A 15,790-nucleotide genomic window follows, 5' to 3' on the forward strand; every position below is an offset into this window, starting at 1 on the left:
GGTTAAACATGTAACATTAAATTTGGAAAGAACTGACAAATCTGCGAAGGTCACAACACAGTTGATTATGAGACAGAGTGACTGCAGGTGGGAGCACCATTACCCAGGGTGACCAGGAAAAGCCTCTCCAAGGAGGTGACGTGTGGGATGAGGGATGAGCAGAAGCCAGCCATGGCAAGGGCTGAAGGACAGACTCCGCAGGAGGAACACATTTCCTGAACTGCCAGTGACATTGGCAAGTTCAAGCTTCAAAAACGATACATGGGTGTATCCTCCTGTTAAAAAACTGAGGATACTTTTGTTTTTTTAAAATTAAATGTTTCTTGATATGTGTTTAAGTATCAATCAAATAATGTGCCTGTGGGTCTCCAAAAGCCCAACCGCTTTAATCTGCCTGTCTCCTTATCAGGAGGGAAAGTCACTTCGGCCCGGGGGCTGGCCGGTTTCCCACATGCTCCCCTTGTGCTTTGCAGCCACATTTGCTACACGCTGTCCTTTGGCCTGGCTGATCTCATATAAGTCCTCTCCCGCTATACTTCACTGCCCATGCCCTGCCAATAAAAGCAAGGCTCATCCTCACTGCACAGAGCTCTGTTTCCATCCCCGGCAACACAGCCACCTTCTTCTCCTGTGACCTGCCAGCCATGAAGCCTCTATTCCTGTTTCTCGCCGTTCTTCTGGCCATCGAACCAGTGGTGTCAGGTAACTCAGGTCTCTCAAGTATCTGGGATCCCAGTCATGAGCTCCTCTTCTTCCCTTTCCCCCTCGCTGTGGGCAGCATATGAAGCTTCTCCTCATTTCATGTGGCTTTGGGAGGTTTTCCCATTATCACCTCATGTCCACATCTCTCCCTGATGTTTTTGGCCAAGGTGGTGGGATGACCAATGTTTGGAGCACCTGGCACTTGGGGGCAGGGTAGTGTTCTGGTGGGATCTTGGGAGTGGGCTTGGGGGTAAAGTCTGGGTATAGGCTGGGGACTTTGGGGGGCTTTGGGAGATTAAATTGAAGGCTGGGGGTGAGTTGTGAGGAGGGAGAAAGAGGCAGGATTTGGAGGAGCTGAAGGTGAGGGGCTGGGATGCACCGAAGGTTTGGGGTGGGCTGGAGAGAGAATGGGATTTGGGTGGGTGAAGCTGGTGTTGGAGATTAGCCTGGGGGTTGGCCTGAGGCTGGGAGCTGGTGCTGGATGGTGCAGGGTGTTTATTAGAGGTGCAGTGTGGCGAGGGACTACTGCTCAGAGGTGAGGTTGGTGACTTGCTTAGATTTGGGTTTGGCTTGGAGTTGGGGCTCAAGGGGCATTGAGTTGGGTAAGGCTGGGAGTTCTAATTAAGATTGGACTGGGTTTCGAGTTTGAATTAGGTGAATATGCGGTTAAGGGGAATTGGAGATTGGGTTGTAGCTAGAGCTGGGGCTTGTTGGGCTTAAGTTAGATAGGGCCAGGCTACTGATGGAGAGGTGGCTCTGTTGAAGTGTGGGTGAGTCCCCTTCATCCCCTTATGTTATAGGGTGTTTTTGTCCTTTTCCCATTATTCCCAAGCTCCATTCGGTTTGAGTCTCAATGGCAGCAATTGATCCCAAACTTAGAAGTAGAGGGCTGGGGGCTAGGAGGACAGAAGGGTGGAATGTCTGAAAAAAGTTTTAAAAAAACCGTGGTGCTCCCAATTTTGGAACAATTGTCTCCATTCTTCCCCTTTCAGATCTTCTCTCTCCTTTCCTGGGACTGGTTCCAGCCTCACTGACTCAACCTTCTCTCTGCCCTCCTCCCCGCTCCTTCTGCTCCTTTTCTGCTTCCTCCTGCCCCCCCTCTCGAGGGATACTAACATGGTTGCTCCTGTACTCAATAGTATCCTGTTGGATGAATGGACAGTGCCGGTTGGTGTGCAAAGATGATGAAGAGAACGTCATACGCTGCCCAAATCGTAAACGGTGCTGTATCCTTAGCCGTTACTTAACAATGGAACCAGTAACAATTGATGGAATACTCCCCTGGACCACTCCTCTGCCTACTAGACAATCGAAACATAAGGTCAGACCTGGCCACAGACTTGGAAGATAAATGGAAATTGTGGCTAGGAATGACTTTACTTAAAGTTTCTTAGTTTCCACATTCCACTAAAACTCACAATTCTGCTTCTTGTGCCTGTCGATCATGAGAAATGATGCTCCAGATGGATTGAGGGCGAGAAGATGGCAGATAGGGGTTCATTGGTAGCTGAGAGACATCCCTGAGGCTGGGCCGCAACAATGGAGTGATGATTACAGTCTCGAAGATTGTTCCTCATCTTCCAGCTGCAGGAAAGGCTATTGGGCCAGGAGTGGACTGAGGAGCACATGTGGGAAGCTGAGCCTGAGAGGCACAGCTCATGCCTAGAGAGGTGGGGGAACTCCTGGGCTTGGAGAGTTGGCCCATCTTGGGAGTGAAAGGACTAGGAGTGAACAGGGACTGAGTAGCGCCCAAATCCTTGGATTTCTGGGTAAGCTGCCTGAGATGCCTTTTGATGCTCAAGAGCTCACAGTCCCAAGGATCAGAAAGTTTCCCAGTACTACAAAAAGATAAAATACATGAATTTACTAACTTATAAATGCACTTATTCTTCATTCTCTACATTCTTTCATGGTCTCATTCATTCACTCACTCAACTCGGCTCTGCCACTCGCCAATGTGGGACATGCGCATTCACTTCTCAGAACGTCAGCGTCCCCGTCCGTACAACTGGGGTAGGAGGCTCTGTCCCAGGGTGGGGTGAGAACGAAGTGGGAACACGTCGAGCACAGGGCCCAGTACACATTAGGTCTCAGTAAATGCTGGCTGTTGCTCTTGTTCACGGGCATTTAAGGACTGTGTCTGTGCATCTTCCAATGGCCTGAGACTCCGAGGACCATAGAAACGTGTCTCACTTGAACTAAAAATTTCGCCTGGGAGAAGGCTCACCCATGGGGAATGTTTGGGAATTCTGATTGGGCATATAGAGGATTCTAGAAGTATCTTCCCAGGCATTGTTATCTTAGATCCCATTCTCTAGGCTTTATTTAGCCAACTCAGGAGAACAACGCCGTGTTCCGTGCGGTGAGGTCAGAGAACGCAGTGTTCTGTAAAGCCCGGTGCATGATGCAGAGACAGATCAGGGAGTTCACGCTGACCTGGACAGACAATTTGCCCTCAAGTCAGTATTTCCACCCTCAGACTCTGGGGAGAGAGACTCCTCCCCCTTCTTTAATCGTGATCCTCCCCGAGGCTTAGTCCCTTCCCAGGTGCTGAGGGGTTAATGGGAGAAGGGAGATATATTCACCTAGAAAGTGTGGCATCCCTACATCCCCGCCCCACTTCGTAGACTATGCCTTGAGTAGCTGGGACCTGCAATTTCCTGCCCAAAGAACCCTTGTGTCCGCTTCCAGGGACTGCGTGGGCCTTTCACTCCTAGGCGGGAGGAGCGTCAGGGGCTGTGGCAGAGCTTGGATGACCGGGCTGGAGTGTCCACGTCTGTGCGTGTGAACCTCCTCACTGTGTGGGGCAGAGCCAGGGTGGGCGAGAAGAGAGGCAGGTTGTGGGCTCAGCCGGCCCCCTCGTGCTTCCACATTCCTGCGTGGAACTCTGAAGAATCCAAGAATCGTAGAGTCAGACCTGACCCTTCAGGTGATCGTGAAAGGATATTTCATAAAAGGCGATTGGGATACATTTTACTTATTCTCTTTGTGAGCTTGATTCACAACTGTTCCATATTCAGACGTATAATTTATGAGCCTCCATTTGGATTTGCCCCAGGACCCACGATGCTAGGGTTGTGCCAGGAGTTCGGGTCCTGCTCCGGCTCACAACTCATCTCCAAACCCACTTCAGAGGCAAGAGATGCGTCACCTGTGCTTCAGCCTCAGGGCCAATCTGTGCCTGGGGACTCCCAGGCTGTAGCCACAAGTGCCTGAGGACTTGGGTGAGGCCAGAATACGTCGTGGGCTTCCCTGCCTCCAGATTTTCTTCATATTAGTCTCTACTATCAGTGGGATTCTTTCTAGGAAATTCACCTGACCGTGTTGCTCTCTGCTTTTCTCCCACGACTGCCACTCACAGACTTTCTCTTCAGCTACACCTGTTCACGGCCCTCCTCCACCTTGTCTGCGTCAGCGGGCTCACCTCTGTGATGAAGTCCTTCTCCCCCTTCAAAGCCCAGCTGATGCCCATACCCATGAAAGACTTCACATAAGCTCACTATTTTAAAAAAATATTTCGTTTATTTATTTTTAGACAAAAGAGGGGAGAAAGAGAGGGAGAGAAAGAGCAATGTGTGGTTACCTCTTGTGCACCCCCAACTGGGGACCTGGGCTGCAATCCAGGCATGTGCCCTGACTGGGAATCGAACCAGCAGCCCTTTGATTCTCAAAGCTCACTATTTTTTAAAATTATAATAATAGTTCTTATTGACACTTACATGTCAAGCACTGTGTCTGGTGTTTGTAGGCCTTGAATCATTCCATTTTTACAACAACCCTCTTATCATCCCATCCTTATTGATGAAGCAACCGAGATCTAGAGAGGTGGCATAAGTAGCTAAGGTCACACAATATTAACGTAGAGCAGGGATTCAAAGTGAGTTCTGATTGGCTTCACAAAGTGTCACTCTTACAAAGGTATGGCTCGTATCACATTATTGTGTAATTATTTCAGGTACTGCCTGCTTCCCACTTATCTCCCAAACATACACATACCAGGCATCTCACTTACGTCCACATGCCTGATGTCAAGCGCAGTGCTTGGCACAGATGCGACTTAGTGAGTGTTTCTTGAAGGAATAGATGAATGATGAGTTCACGTCTGAGAGCACGAGTGGATTGGGGTGTGGGCACAAATGGCTAATGTATCAGGTGTGCAACAGGGTGGGGTCCTTTCTGAGCTGCCGGATATACTGCCTCAGGTATATTTGGCTCCGGCTGGTACTGTGAGGAAAGAGGCAGAGTAGCTCCTGGGCTTAAGTGGGTCCTCACTCATCAGGTAGGCGGCTCTTAAAAGGCATAGACTTCATAGCGTGGGAGGTGGTCTGAGGAGAGTCCAAGGGTTCTCCAACACCTGAAGTCTGGTGTTACCCTCTCCGCACATAGCCACTCATGTCCCCGCCAAGTTAATTGATATGAGGCCTTACCTATTCACTCGGCCAACAGCATGTATGACGACGCCTCCCCCCTGCTTTACACGGGGCACACAGAGCCAGCTCCGGGAAGTGTCGTAATGATGAGGTGAGGTAAGGCCTTGGAACGCACCACTGAGATACGGTGAATTTTCAGAAGACACACAACCCTGTGTCCGAATCTCCAAACTTGGGATCTGGGCATGTGAAATTTTGAAAATTCCCTCTGATTGTTCCTTTGGGAGATAAGGTCCCATCCCCTGATTTCCCTGCCAGACTTCCTTCATTCCTGCTAGCCCTCAAAGCTGAGAATCTTTGATCTAGGCAGCTTTCCCCTGGCTTCCCATGCCACAGATGGGGAGACTGAGGCCCAAGGAGGGAGAGTGGCCTATGCTCATAAGCAGGTTCAAGGTAATGCTGAGATTCATCAGCAGGTCGTGTCTGAGGGGAGACGGAAGATGAGATTAGGTCGATGTGGGTAAGAGCAGTGAGTGCTGATGCAGAGCAACATGGGGCCGACAGGAGGGCACATGATAGGAGCTGCAGAGCCCCTGATGAAAGCTGTGGGGTTAGGTTGGGCACCTTTGAACCCCCTTTCTGTGGGTGCCTTTCTCCAGGGGGAAGGTTTGAAACAGGCTCGCCTGCCTGCTCCGCCATCTCAGCCATGCACTTCTGCACGCTTCTCTTGGATGCAAACCCCACAGTGGCCTTCCTTCTCAGGGAAGATGGGAACGGACTCATGTCCGGGGGACGTGGCGGAAAGGGTGTGGTGCTTGCTCCAGCAAGGCTTCCCTGAACCTCTCTCTTCTTCCTCACAGGCTGAGGGGTGGTGAAGGCAGGTAGAAACATTGGCAGTAAATAGCACACCCCTTTGGGTGAGAGGTTCACCTGACAGTTATAGGGGTGTTGTGACCCCAAAGCAGGATAGACTGGGCACCTGTCCTGGACATTTCCTTGTATTTATACACAAGGTCCACGGGAGTAAAAGTATTTTCTCCTTATGGCTCCTCACCCTTGGTTAGGCAACACATGCTCTCTGTCCAAAACAAAATGGAGTGGATCCCTTCCATCAGCGCAAGGACTTAGGACATCACGGTGCACGTGCCTGGGTGCACAGGCGAGTTAGACTCTGTGTTAAGCCAATCTGGACACCGGAGACCCTATGTGCCCAGCACCAAGTGCAAGTTCTGGCAAAGGCTGGGTGCTCATAACCATTTGTGGATGAATATCAGGCTCCTGATTGGTCCACACAGACGAAAAAAGAGCAGAAGAGACAATACAGAAATTTGTCTAAGTTTACACTGCTGGTAAAGCTGGAGCTGGGATTTGAACCTAGGGTCTTGATTTCAGATCCTGTTCTATTAACCACTCTATAGCTCCTTAGGCTATTTTATTTATTTGTATTTTAATTAATTGATTTGAGCTTTATTGACATATAAAAGTGTGAGATATTTAAAGTGGCCATTTTCATGATTTGATATACATATATATTGTGAAAATTCCCCTCTCTGGTTAATTAACACATCTGTCACCTCGCAAATGTATGTATTTCTTTTTGAAAAGAAGAATAAAGTTGGAGGAATCATTCTAATGTATTTCAAGACTTATTTAACTAAAGTAATCAAGACAGGCTGGTACTGGTGGAAAGGACAGGAAACCTAAAAATAGCCACACACAAGTACAACCCAATTGCCCAAAGCAATTCAATGGGAGAAAGAGATTCTTTTAAACAAGTGGTGCTGGATCGAGTGGCATTTGTAGGCAAAACAAACAAAACAAACACATGCAAACAAAAAACCACAAACACCTCAATCTAAACCTCAAAACTTATAAAAAATTAAATCAAAATGGACCATAGATTCAAATCTTCTAAAAGAAGACAGGAAAAAACTGTCAGATATAGGGCTAAGTGAAAAGTTCTTAGCTATGAAGAGCATAATTCATAAAAAGAAAAAAATCAATTGATTGGATTTAATCAAAATTTAAAACTTTCACTCTGAGAGAGGCCCTATAAAAAGAGTAGATGAAAAGACAAAATACAGACTTGGAGAAATATTTTCAAACCACTTATTTGACAAAGGACTTGTACCCAGACTATAGGAGCAACTCAGAACTCAACAGTAAAAAACAGTCCAAGTAGAAGGAAGTCATGAAAAGACATTTCATTAAAGAAGATATACAGATGGCAAATAAGCACATGGAAAGATGTTCAATTAAAGAAATGCAAATCAAAGAAATGCAAATTAAGGAAATGCAAATGAAGGCTGCAATGAGATTTGACTACATACTTATTAGAATAGCTAAGATTAAAAATAGCGACAACACCAAATGTTAGGGAGGATGCAGAGAAACTGGATCTTTCATACATCGCTGGTGAGAATGTTAAACGATACAACCACTCTAGAAAATAGATCGGCAGTTCCTTTTTAAAAAAACCAAAAATATACTCACCATACTACCCAGAAAATGCGTACTTGGGCATTTATTTATTCCAAAGAATGGAAAACTTGAGTTTCAAAACTGTAGATGAATGTTCATAGCAGCTTTATTTATTTGTAAGGGATTCCTTTTTAAAATATACTATTTTTGTAGACTGGTTTTAGGTTCACAGCAAAGGTGAGAAGAAGGCACAGAGCTTTCTCACGTACTCTCTGCTCCTGCCCCTGCGCAGCCTCCCCTGTTGTCGACGTCCCCCACCGGAGAGTACGTTTGTCACCATTGATAAACCTGCCTCAACACATCGTAATCACCCAAAGCCCATAGTGTACGTTGCGGCTTGCTCTTGGTGTTGTCCAGTCTATGGGTTTGGACAAATGTATGACACGAATCCATGATTATAGTTCATGGAGAGTTTTTACTGCCGCCCACCTCCTCTGTGCTCTGCTCATTCATCTCTCTGCCTCATGACAACAACCGGCCTTTTATTACCTCCACATTTTCACCTTTTCCAGAATGTTATACAGTTGGAATCATATAGTGTGTGGTCTTCTCGGATTGGCTTCTTTCACTTAGTAATTGCACTGAAGCATCCTCCATGTCTGTTCAAGACTTGATAGCTTATTTTTTTAAAGATTTTATTTATTTATTTTTGGAGAGGGGAAGAGAAGGAAAAAGAGAAGGAGAGAAACATCAATGTGTGGTTGCCTCACTTGCGCTCCCAACTGGGAACCTGGCCTGAAACCCAGGCATGTGTCCTGAGTGGGAATTGAGCCGGCCACCCTTTGGTGTGCAGGCGGGCACTCGATCCAATGAGCCACACCAGCCAGGGCTGATTGCTTATTTGCTTTTAGTGCTGAATAACATTCCAGTGTATGGAGGTACCAGACTTTATCCATTCACCTTCTGAAGGGCATCTTGGTGGCGTCCAAATTTGGGGAATTACAAGTAAAGCTACTATAAACACCTGGGTGCAGACTTTTGTGTGGACATCAGCTTTCAAGTCCTTTGGGTAAATACCAAGGATGTAGTGGTTGGTTTGTATGGTAAGAGTATGTTCCGTTTTGCAAGAAACCACCAAACCGTCTTCCAAAGTGCCTGTACAACTTTCCATCCCCACCAGCACCGTGTGCGAGTTCTAGTTGCTCCACAACCTTGGCTGCACTTGGTGTTCACAGTGTTCCCACACTTGGCCATTCTAATAGGTGTGCAGAGGTGTGACATTATTATTTTACCCCTTCAGGTTTTGACTATGCTCCCTGACTCCTCATATCCATATTACCGCTAAGTGGAAATGAAGTATTTGGTTTGGTTCTTGTTTTTTGTCCAGGCAAGCGCCACATCCTTCGATGCATGGGTGACAAGGGAATCTGTAGAACTTCCTGCAAAAAGACCGAACATCCCTACCTCTATTGCAGAGATTATCGACCCTGCTGCCTCCAGTCCTACATGAGGATAAACATGTTCAGCACAGAAGACAATAGTGACTGGAAGTGAGAGATCCACTGGCTGAAAATGTCCTGAGTGCTGGTGGTCACCCTCCTCCACCTGTTGTCAATACCCCTCATTAAAATCCATGCAGCTGACACCTTTGTCTTTGCTCCATTCAAATCGTGGTGAGATTGAGCCTTGTGTGATGAGGTGTCTTGCTGCCTTCTGGACCCAGTCCTGTGAGAGAGAAGTCTAGGAAATGAGGGACAAGAAGAGAAGGAATCGACACAAATCAGTGAAGATGGGGAGATAATGGACTTGAGTCCATTGAGGGAAGGTTGACGGCTAGGCAGAGCCATGGCTTCATCCATGCTCTGTGGGGTTCAGGGGTGGGCCAGAGCTAGTGGGGTACATGCATGGGGCAGTGGGTGAAGGTCTCAGAGACAAATATGTTTTAACTCACGGGGGAACCTCCTGACCAAGCTGCTGTAAGAAAGAATAAGTTGTCCTCTCAAAATGTCAAGTTAGGTGTTACGGGGGAAGGAACTGGAATGCTGTTGTTCCTTTTGATGATTATTCAGCTCTTCTAATTCCCGAAAGTCTAGGACCCTTGTGCCCCCAATTACAACCAACAGTAGCTTTTAAGGTAACATTCTAATTTTACTTTTTATGTCCTACCTCCACTGATATCTAATTTCTTTCTCCAACATCTTTAGTTCCAAATTTTGTCAAAAGGAAAGTAGCAACACTTCACAATTACTTTTCTTTATTTCTGTGCCTTCCCACAAGTTGGTACAATTTGTTTTTCTGTTTATTGTTGATTTGAACTGGCTCTGGCCAAGGAAATGGGCTCCCTTTTGGAAGTTTCATGGGTATTGCTCCACTAATGTGTCACTCTGCTCCATGGTAGCATTTTCAACCATAGTTCATTCCCGCCTTGAAAACCTTATCTTGATTGGCTTCTGTAACTTCTTTGTTTTCTTGCTAACTTTTGGGCTGCACCTTCTCTGCTATCTTTGGCGTTCCTCTGTGATTTGCCTCGTTGTATCCCCTGAAGTTTCTCTTCTTTTGTGAGAATAGAAACTCTTCCCATTCCTAGGAAAAGACTGACAGTTCTATTGCCTTGATAACAAGTCAACTCTTTGAATCTTTTCAAGCCTTCCTTTTAGATCAGTGGCAATTTGCTTTGGCGAACACACTTCTGAAAACCAAATTGTCAGTGACAGCATTATGCTTTGAAAGTCAGCCAGTTGGCTCTGGGTTCCCCTCAGTGTACACCCTTCAGAGTCGTCACCCACCCATCCCCACATCTGTAACCAACACCACTCCCCTAAGATGCTTCCCCCCAAAGCTATACAAGTCCAGCTCCTTGCTCTGCTTAACGAGCCTGGGCCTGACCAGCGTGGCTCTCTTTTGTTTAAGAAAGTAACCGTTTCATCATCACTTTGGTTTCAGACACCGAGTGACACTTTTATCCTTTGACAATTGTCCTCTTTTGTCCTTGCTTTGGTGCTGCCACCTGCCCTATCGCAGCAACAAAGTGTCTAATCTAGAGAAAAGTGTGGGTTCTGGACCTGTGTTTCTGGCAGAATAATGGTCTAAAAGCCCAAATTAACCCTCCCACTGAAAATACTTAAAATAACTTATTTAAATTATACAAAAAACTTCTTAAGCAGCCTTGACCTTGTAAAAAGAGTAAAGAAGATGATGGTCAAGTGAAACCAGGTACTTTTGTGAAGGCAGTAACTGAAGCATTTGCTGAGTCCAGTGAACTTGAGCTACAGTTTCCATGGCTTTGGCCCGGGGAGCGGGGAAAGGCAGGGGAGAGGAGACAGTGCTTAGGGTGTGAACTATGAGTCTGGCGGGAGACTCCTGCATAAATTTCAGCCCTGAAAGTGCTACATTTGCTATGTAAGGATAAAACAGCTACAACCCTCCTCCTTCCCTGGATGTTTCAAGGACAGTTGCCTGGTCTTGAAACTTTGTACTAAGTACTTAGAAAAAAAAAATTCTCCACTAAGAAATTAAAACCACAAGCTGGCTCTCACCTAGTCTCTTAGTCTGAACTCATAGTATTTAGATGGTCTGGGAGGAAAAAAATATACAGCTGATGATTTCGCTTAAAGTTCTCCCAAACTAGTAGTGCCAAAGCTGTCTGACGAAAGTAAATGAAGAGGTCGATCTTGAAGTCAGGACCCAGTTAATTCACTCGGATAAAATCCCAAGACATTGCACAGCTCAGAGCCCCGAATTACAAAGCACACGAGGCAGTAAGGCGCCGTGAATGAAGGCCAGCAGAAACCGCAGACTAGAGATTCAGACTTGCAGGCTTCCGAAATTCCAAATGATCATTAGATTGATTTTGATAATCATTTGAAAAAATAAATTCAGGAGATTTGAATTTCCCATCAATTGAGCATTATCTGACCCCTGCCGATTGTTGGGAGCTAGGAAAGAGAGCTAGGCAATTATAGGCATTGCTAAGCAGAAAACCTCTTGAAGGTCACCAGAATAGATAGGGGAGAGAAACAACATTGTCGGCCAAAGTAAAGGTAAACAATATGTGATTTGCAGAGGGCTCTGAGTTACAGCCAATTAGTTAGAGGGCCATAAAACTTTAGGCGCCAGACTCATCTCAGGCTTGGACCCTTTAAACTGAGTGTACAAATTAAGTGGGACAGGTGGTTCTTATCGACAGGAGACAGGGTTTCAAAAGAAAGTTTTAACATCTGGTTAATGTTCCTCCAGGGCCAAGAGCTATGCAGAGATAACAGCAACTCCCGCTTTTGTAACTTGCTTGCTTGCTTCTAACTGTATAAAAGAGCTAGCCTGTGAGCGTTCCGCGCGGCTCTCATCTGCAGCTCTTCAGAGCACCGTGTCTCCGGGACACATCGAGAGTCCGCCCCTGCGCAGGTTAAAAGAGTTGGCCATTAAAGTAACATCTCTGTAAACGTCCTGAAAGTCTCCGAACGTCTGTTTCTTGCGTCAGTGGGTGCAACATTTTGGAGGCCCCAGCGGGATTCTCCCTAGGTGGAGGTCTGGTTCGGAAACTGAGGGGAGGACGCGGGCTCGAGCCTGGTAAGTATCTGGGAGGATCCTCTGTCTGTGTCTGGGCTCCGGAGCGAAGTATTGCCTGAGGTGGTAGGCGGGACGCCGCTGTACCCCACCCAGGCCACCCCGGCCGGGACGCCGCCCGTGGGCCTGGTTTCTGTTCTGTTCAGGTTGTGACCACGCCGCGCGTGGGCCTGGTTTCTGTTCTGTTCAGGTTGTGACCGGTCACGTCAGGGCTCGCAGCGAAGCGCAGCGGTGTGTCTGAGTATGAGTGCGGCCGCTTTGTTTGAGTGTGTGAGGACAGAGTGTGTGGCTCCACGGGCAACAGCCTACGGAGCGTGCGTGGGTCCTAACCTGCGGTTCCTTAGTCTGTCATACGGCATAACGGCTGGGAGTTTAACCCGGACTCTACGCGGGCAGCCTTAGCTAAGACAGACCTAAGTCCTCGCGAGAGGAGAGGCCAGGCGGACGAAGTGAAAGTAAATTGTCATTTCTGTTTGTTTTGTTTTGTTTGTTTGTCTCAGTTATGTGAAACTAACCCTTATGAAAATGGGCCAGCGGGAGTCCACCCCAAACTCCCCGCTTGATTGCATCTTGAATAACTTTTCTGATTTCCAGCGCTGTGCACGCGGCTACGGGAGCATGCAGCTCGATCCGGAGTTCCTGCGGACTCTTTGCCAGCTAGAGTGGCCGACTTTTGGTGTCGGATGGCCTGCAGAGGGGACTTTCGACCTCCCGGTATTGTTTGCAGTTCAGGCCACAGTTTATAGAGCCCCACACCCCGATCAGATAGTTTACATCGATGTGTGGGTAGACATAGCCCCAGACAAGCCAGGCTATATTCAGAAATGTCTAAGAAGGAGTGCCTCCCGCAGAAGAACGGCTCTGTTAGCCGCGGGAAGAGGAAACAAAAGAAATTCCTGGAGCCCTCTGCGCTGAGAGGGCGGAGGGTGCCTGAACTCTACCCCCTACTCCCAGGTCCTGGGGAGGACATGTTAGACCCCTTGAATGCGCTGCCTCCCTACCCTAGGAGGGAAGTGCCGCATTCTACCCAGCCGGAGGAGGGAGGGACACTCTCGAGCCCTCCTCACACCAGAGGGGAAACTAGGGAAGGGGAGGAGGCTCTAGTGTCCCCAGCACCTCCGGCACTTCTGCCACTCCGTGAGGCACCGCCCCGACCGGGTGCCCCTGCCGGAATACCCTCTCAGTTGCTATATGTTCCTTTCTCCACTAGTGATCTGTATAATTGGAAACATCAGAATCCCCCATTTTCTGAGAAACCGCAGGAATTAATTTCCCTACTAGAAACTATATTTAGGACTCACCAGCCAACCTGGGATGGTTGTCAGACTATTTACCTCAGAGCAAAGGGAAAGAATCTATAAGGAGGTTGCAAAGATTGTGTTGGGAGAAGGGGAGGGAAATATAACTTGAACTGAAAAAGAGAACCAAGCCTTTGAGGCGCTTAAGGCAGCTTTGGTATCTGCACTTGCACTGGCCTTGCCAAATTTAGAAAAGCCATTCCAGCTGTGCGTGGCAGAAAACGGAGGCATTGCAAAGGGAGTGCTGAGCCAGGCTTTAGGACCCTGGAGAAGGCCTGTGGCCTATTTGTCCAAGAGATTGGACCCAGTAGCCTCAGGGTGGCCAGCCTGCTTGCGAGCTCTGGCTGCCACAGCCATGCTAGTGAAAGAGGCCAGCAAGCTCACCCTTGGACAGAATTTGCAGATAATTGGGGAGCATCATATAGAGAGAATTCTGAAATCCTCTCCTGATCGCTGGTTGTCTAATGCACGGCTAACTCAGTACCAGGTGCAGTTGCTGAATCCCCCAGCAGTCCAGTTCCTGAAAAGCGCAGCCCTGAGTCCAGCCACCCTGCTGCTAGCCCCTGATCCAACCATCATGCATAGCTGCCATGAAATATTAGAGCGGGTCACAGGTGTGCGCCCAGAGTTGCGGGATGAGGCATACGAAAAACCAGAGCTCATTCTGTTCTCGGATAGCAGTAGTTTCCTTAGGGAAGGGCAGCCCTACGCGGGGGCTGCAGTAACCACAGAAACTGAAGTCATTTGGCAGCAAGCCCTGCCAAAAGGAACTTCAGCCCAGAGGGCGGAGTTGATAGGGCGTTTGCAAGGTCTAATCTTCAGAAAGCTGCAGGATGTCCCTGCATATCTAGGGACTTTGAGTAGAAGATGCCTGTACTGGTAGGGACTTTTGGCTGCCACGGACTGAGTTTAACTACTGAGTTTAAGTACAGTCCTTCCCAGGGTGGGAAAGGAGCAGGGATTAAAGGTAAACTGTAGTTAAATCTAGATGGGCAAAAATATATAGAAAGGTTGTGAAAGTTTTAAACCTGGAGGAAAGGAAACCTCAACTACTTGTTTTCTGGTTTTATAGGAATGTGGTTTCATTTTGCTTCTGTTTCTGATCAGAAACCCCCTGTATCTGAAGACCTGGTTAAGGTCACCTGAAGACCTAGCAAAGGTCGCCTGTAACCGGTTAGAGAGAATGCCTTTGCCACTCGTGACCCAGGAAGGGTCATTTAGGCCTGATATGTGTTTCAGCCTGAGGCAAAGGAGCATGTCTCTGCCAAGAGACCGGACCTGAATGGCATGTCTCTGCGGAGGCCCCAGTAGACGCACTGGTGCAAGAGGATGCCTCTACCTGTGTACTGTTCTTATAGAACTCTGTCTGTGTTTTGGATTTTGTTCTGTATCTTCTCTGAAAAGAAAATTGAGGATTCCAGGGATGGTAAAACTTCACACTCTGTAGGAAAGTGAACAAGGGAAAGTGCAAGATATATAAATGAAGAAGGTGTATGAAAGGATATCAGAAGGAAAAGGATTTTCCTTTGCACTTGGTATTTTTCTCCCTATCTGATCCCTCCAGAATTTGGCATTCTGAAGGAGTGAGTAATGACATAAGGTTTCTCTGCATAAATCCATTAAGACCAGTCATTAATAGTAGTTTATTAACCGATACTTTGACTGGAATGTCACGCCTGAAGGAGGCATGTCTGGGTTCTGGTTGTCACCAGGAAGCCCTGAGGAACTGGGATTGACTTGCAAAGCTAGCAAAAGCCCACAAGAAGAAGCCTGGTACCTTGGTTAATTGTGCGGTTCATGGCAGTCTTTCCAGGGAAGGAACAAAGGTTGCTTTCCTGAAAGATAGCTAAAAAGGAACCTGTGGGCACAACGGAAGCCTCAAGGATTTAAGTAAAACGACTGGTACAGGTGAAGCCAGGTGGCAGATGTGTGGCTCTGCTTCTGTGCCCTGAGGGGCAGACTAAAGTCAGTCTAAAGGTTCCCTGAGTGAGTTCCAGCGGAGAGAACTTAAAGATCATAGGCAATCCAGGCTGCTCTTGGTATGTTTATGCAAACAAACAGGCAGAATTAAAAGTTGGACTCAAAGTAGTCTCTTTAATAATGATGAGGGTGATCTTAAGGAGAAAAATCATAGTCTAAGGAAAATCACAATGCTCAGTATTAGATATTAGAATCATGCAGCTAACTGTCTTAAAAGTCTGTCTTCATTTGAAAGTTAAAACTGGGTTTGTAATATCACCTAAGATGTTCAATTTACAGGCACGAAGGACCTGTCAAATTGCCATTGTTAGATGTCATTGCAGCAAGGGCCTTGCAACTGAATGTCTTCCCAAAAGACAGTCTCACCAGCACAGAGACTGGCTTAGGAGTAGTTGTGTAAATTAACCTGTGTGTTCCTCCTTCTGTTTTCATTGGGCGTAGGACTATGGCCTTATT

The 15,790-nt window shown here is 47.3% G+C and overlaps 1 protein-coding gene across 1 annotated transcript; it reads left to right on the plus strand.

Annotated features, from left to right (window-relative positions):
* Positions 1 to 526: 526 nt before the first annotated feature.
* LOC112303701 (beta-defensin 119) lies at positions 527 to 9,050 on the plus strand. The gene is made up of 2 exons (XM_024559245.3): positions 527 to 702; positions 8,881 to 9,050. The coding sequence occupies exons 1-2, from the start codon at positions 645 to 647 to the stop codon at positions 9,045 to 9,047; spliced, it is 225 nt and encodes a 74-aa protein (XP_024415013.2). The 5' UTR covers positions 527 to 644; the 3' UTR covers positions 9,048 to 9,050.
* The last annotated feature ends 6,740 nt before the right edge of the window (positions 9,051 to 15,790 follow it).

The sequence above is a fragment of the Desmodus rotundus genome, chromosome 6 (assembly GCF_022682495.2).
Source record: "Desmodus rotundus isolate HL8 chromosome 6, HLdesRot8A.1, whole genome shotgun sequence".
Lineage (NCBI taxonomy): Eukaryota > Metazoa > Chordata > Mammalia > Chiroptera > Phyllostomidae > Desmodus > Desmodus rotundus.

Excerpts from the sequence above, each read along its gene's own strand:
- LOC112303701 (XM_024559245.3), top strand. The coding sequence starts at position 645 with ATGAAGCCTCTATTCCTGTTTCTCGCCGTTCTTCTGGCCATCGAACCA. Across the intron at positions 703-8,880 it reads CATCGAACCAGTGGTGTCAG|GCAAGCGCCACATCCTTCGA; the intron begins GTAACTCAGGTC and ends TTTTTTGTCCAG.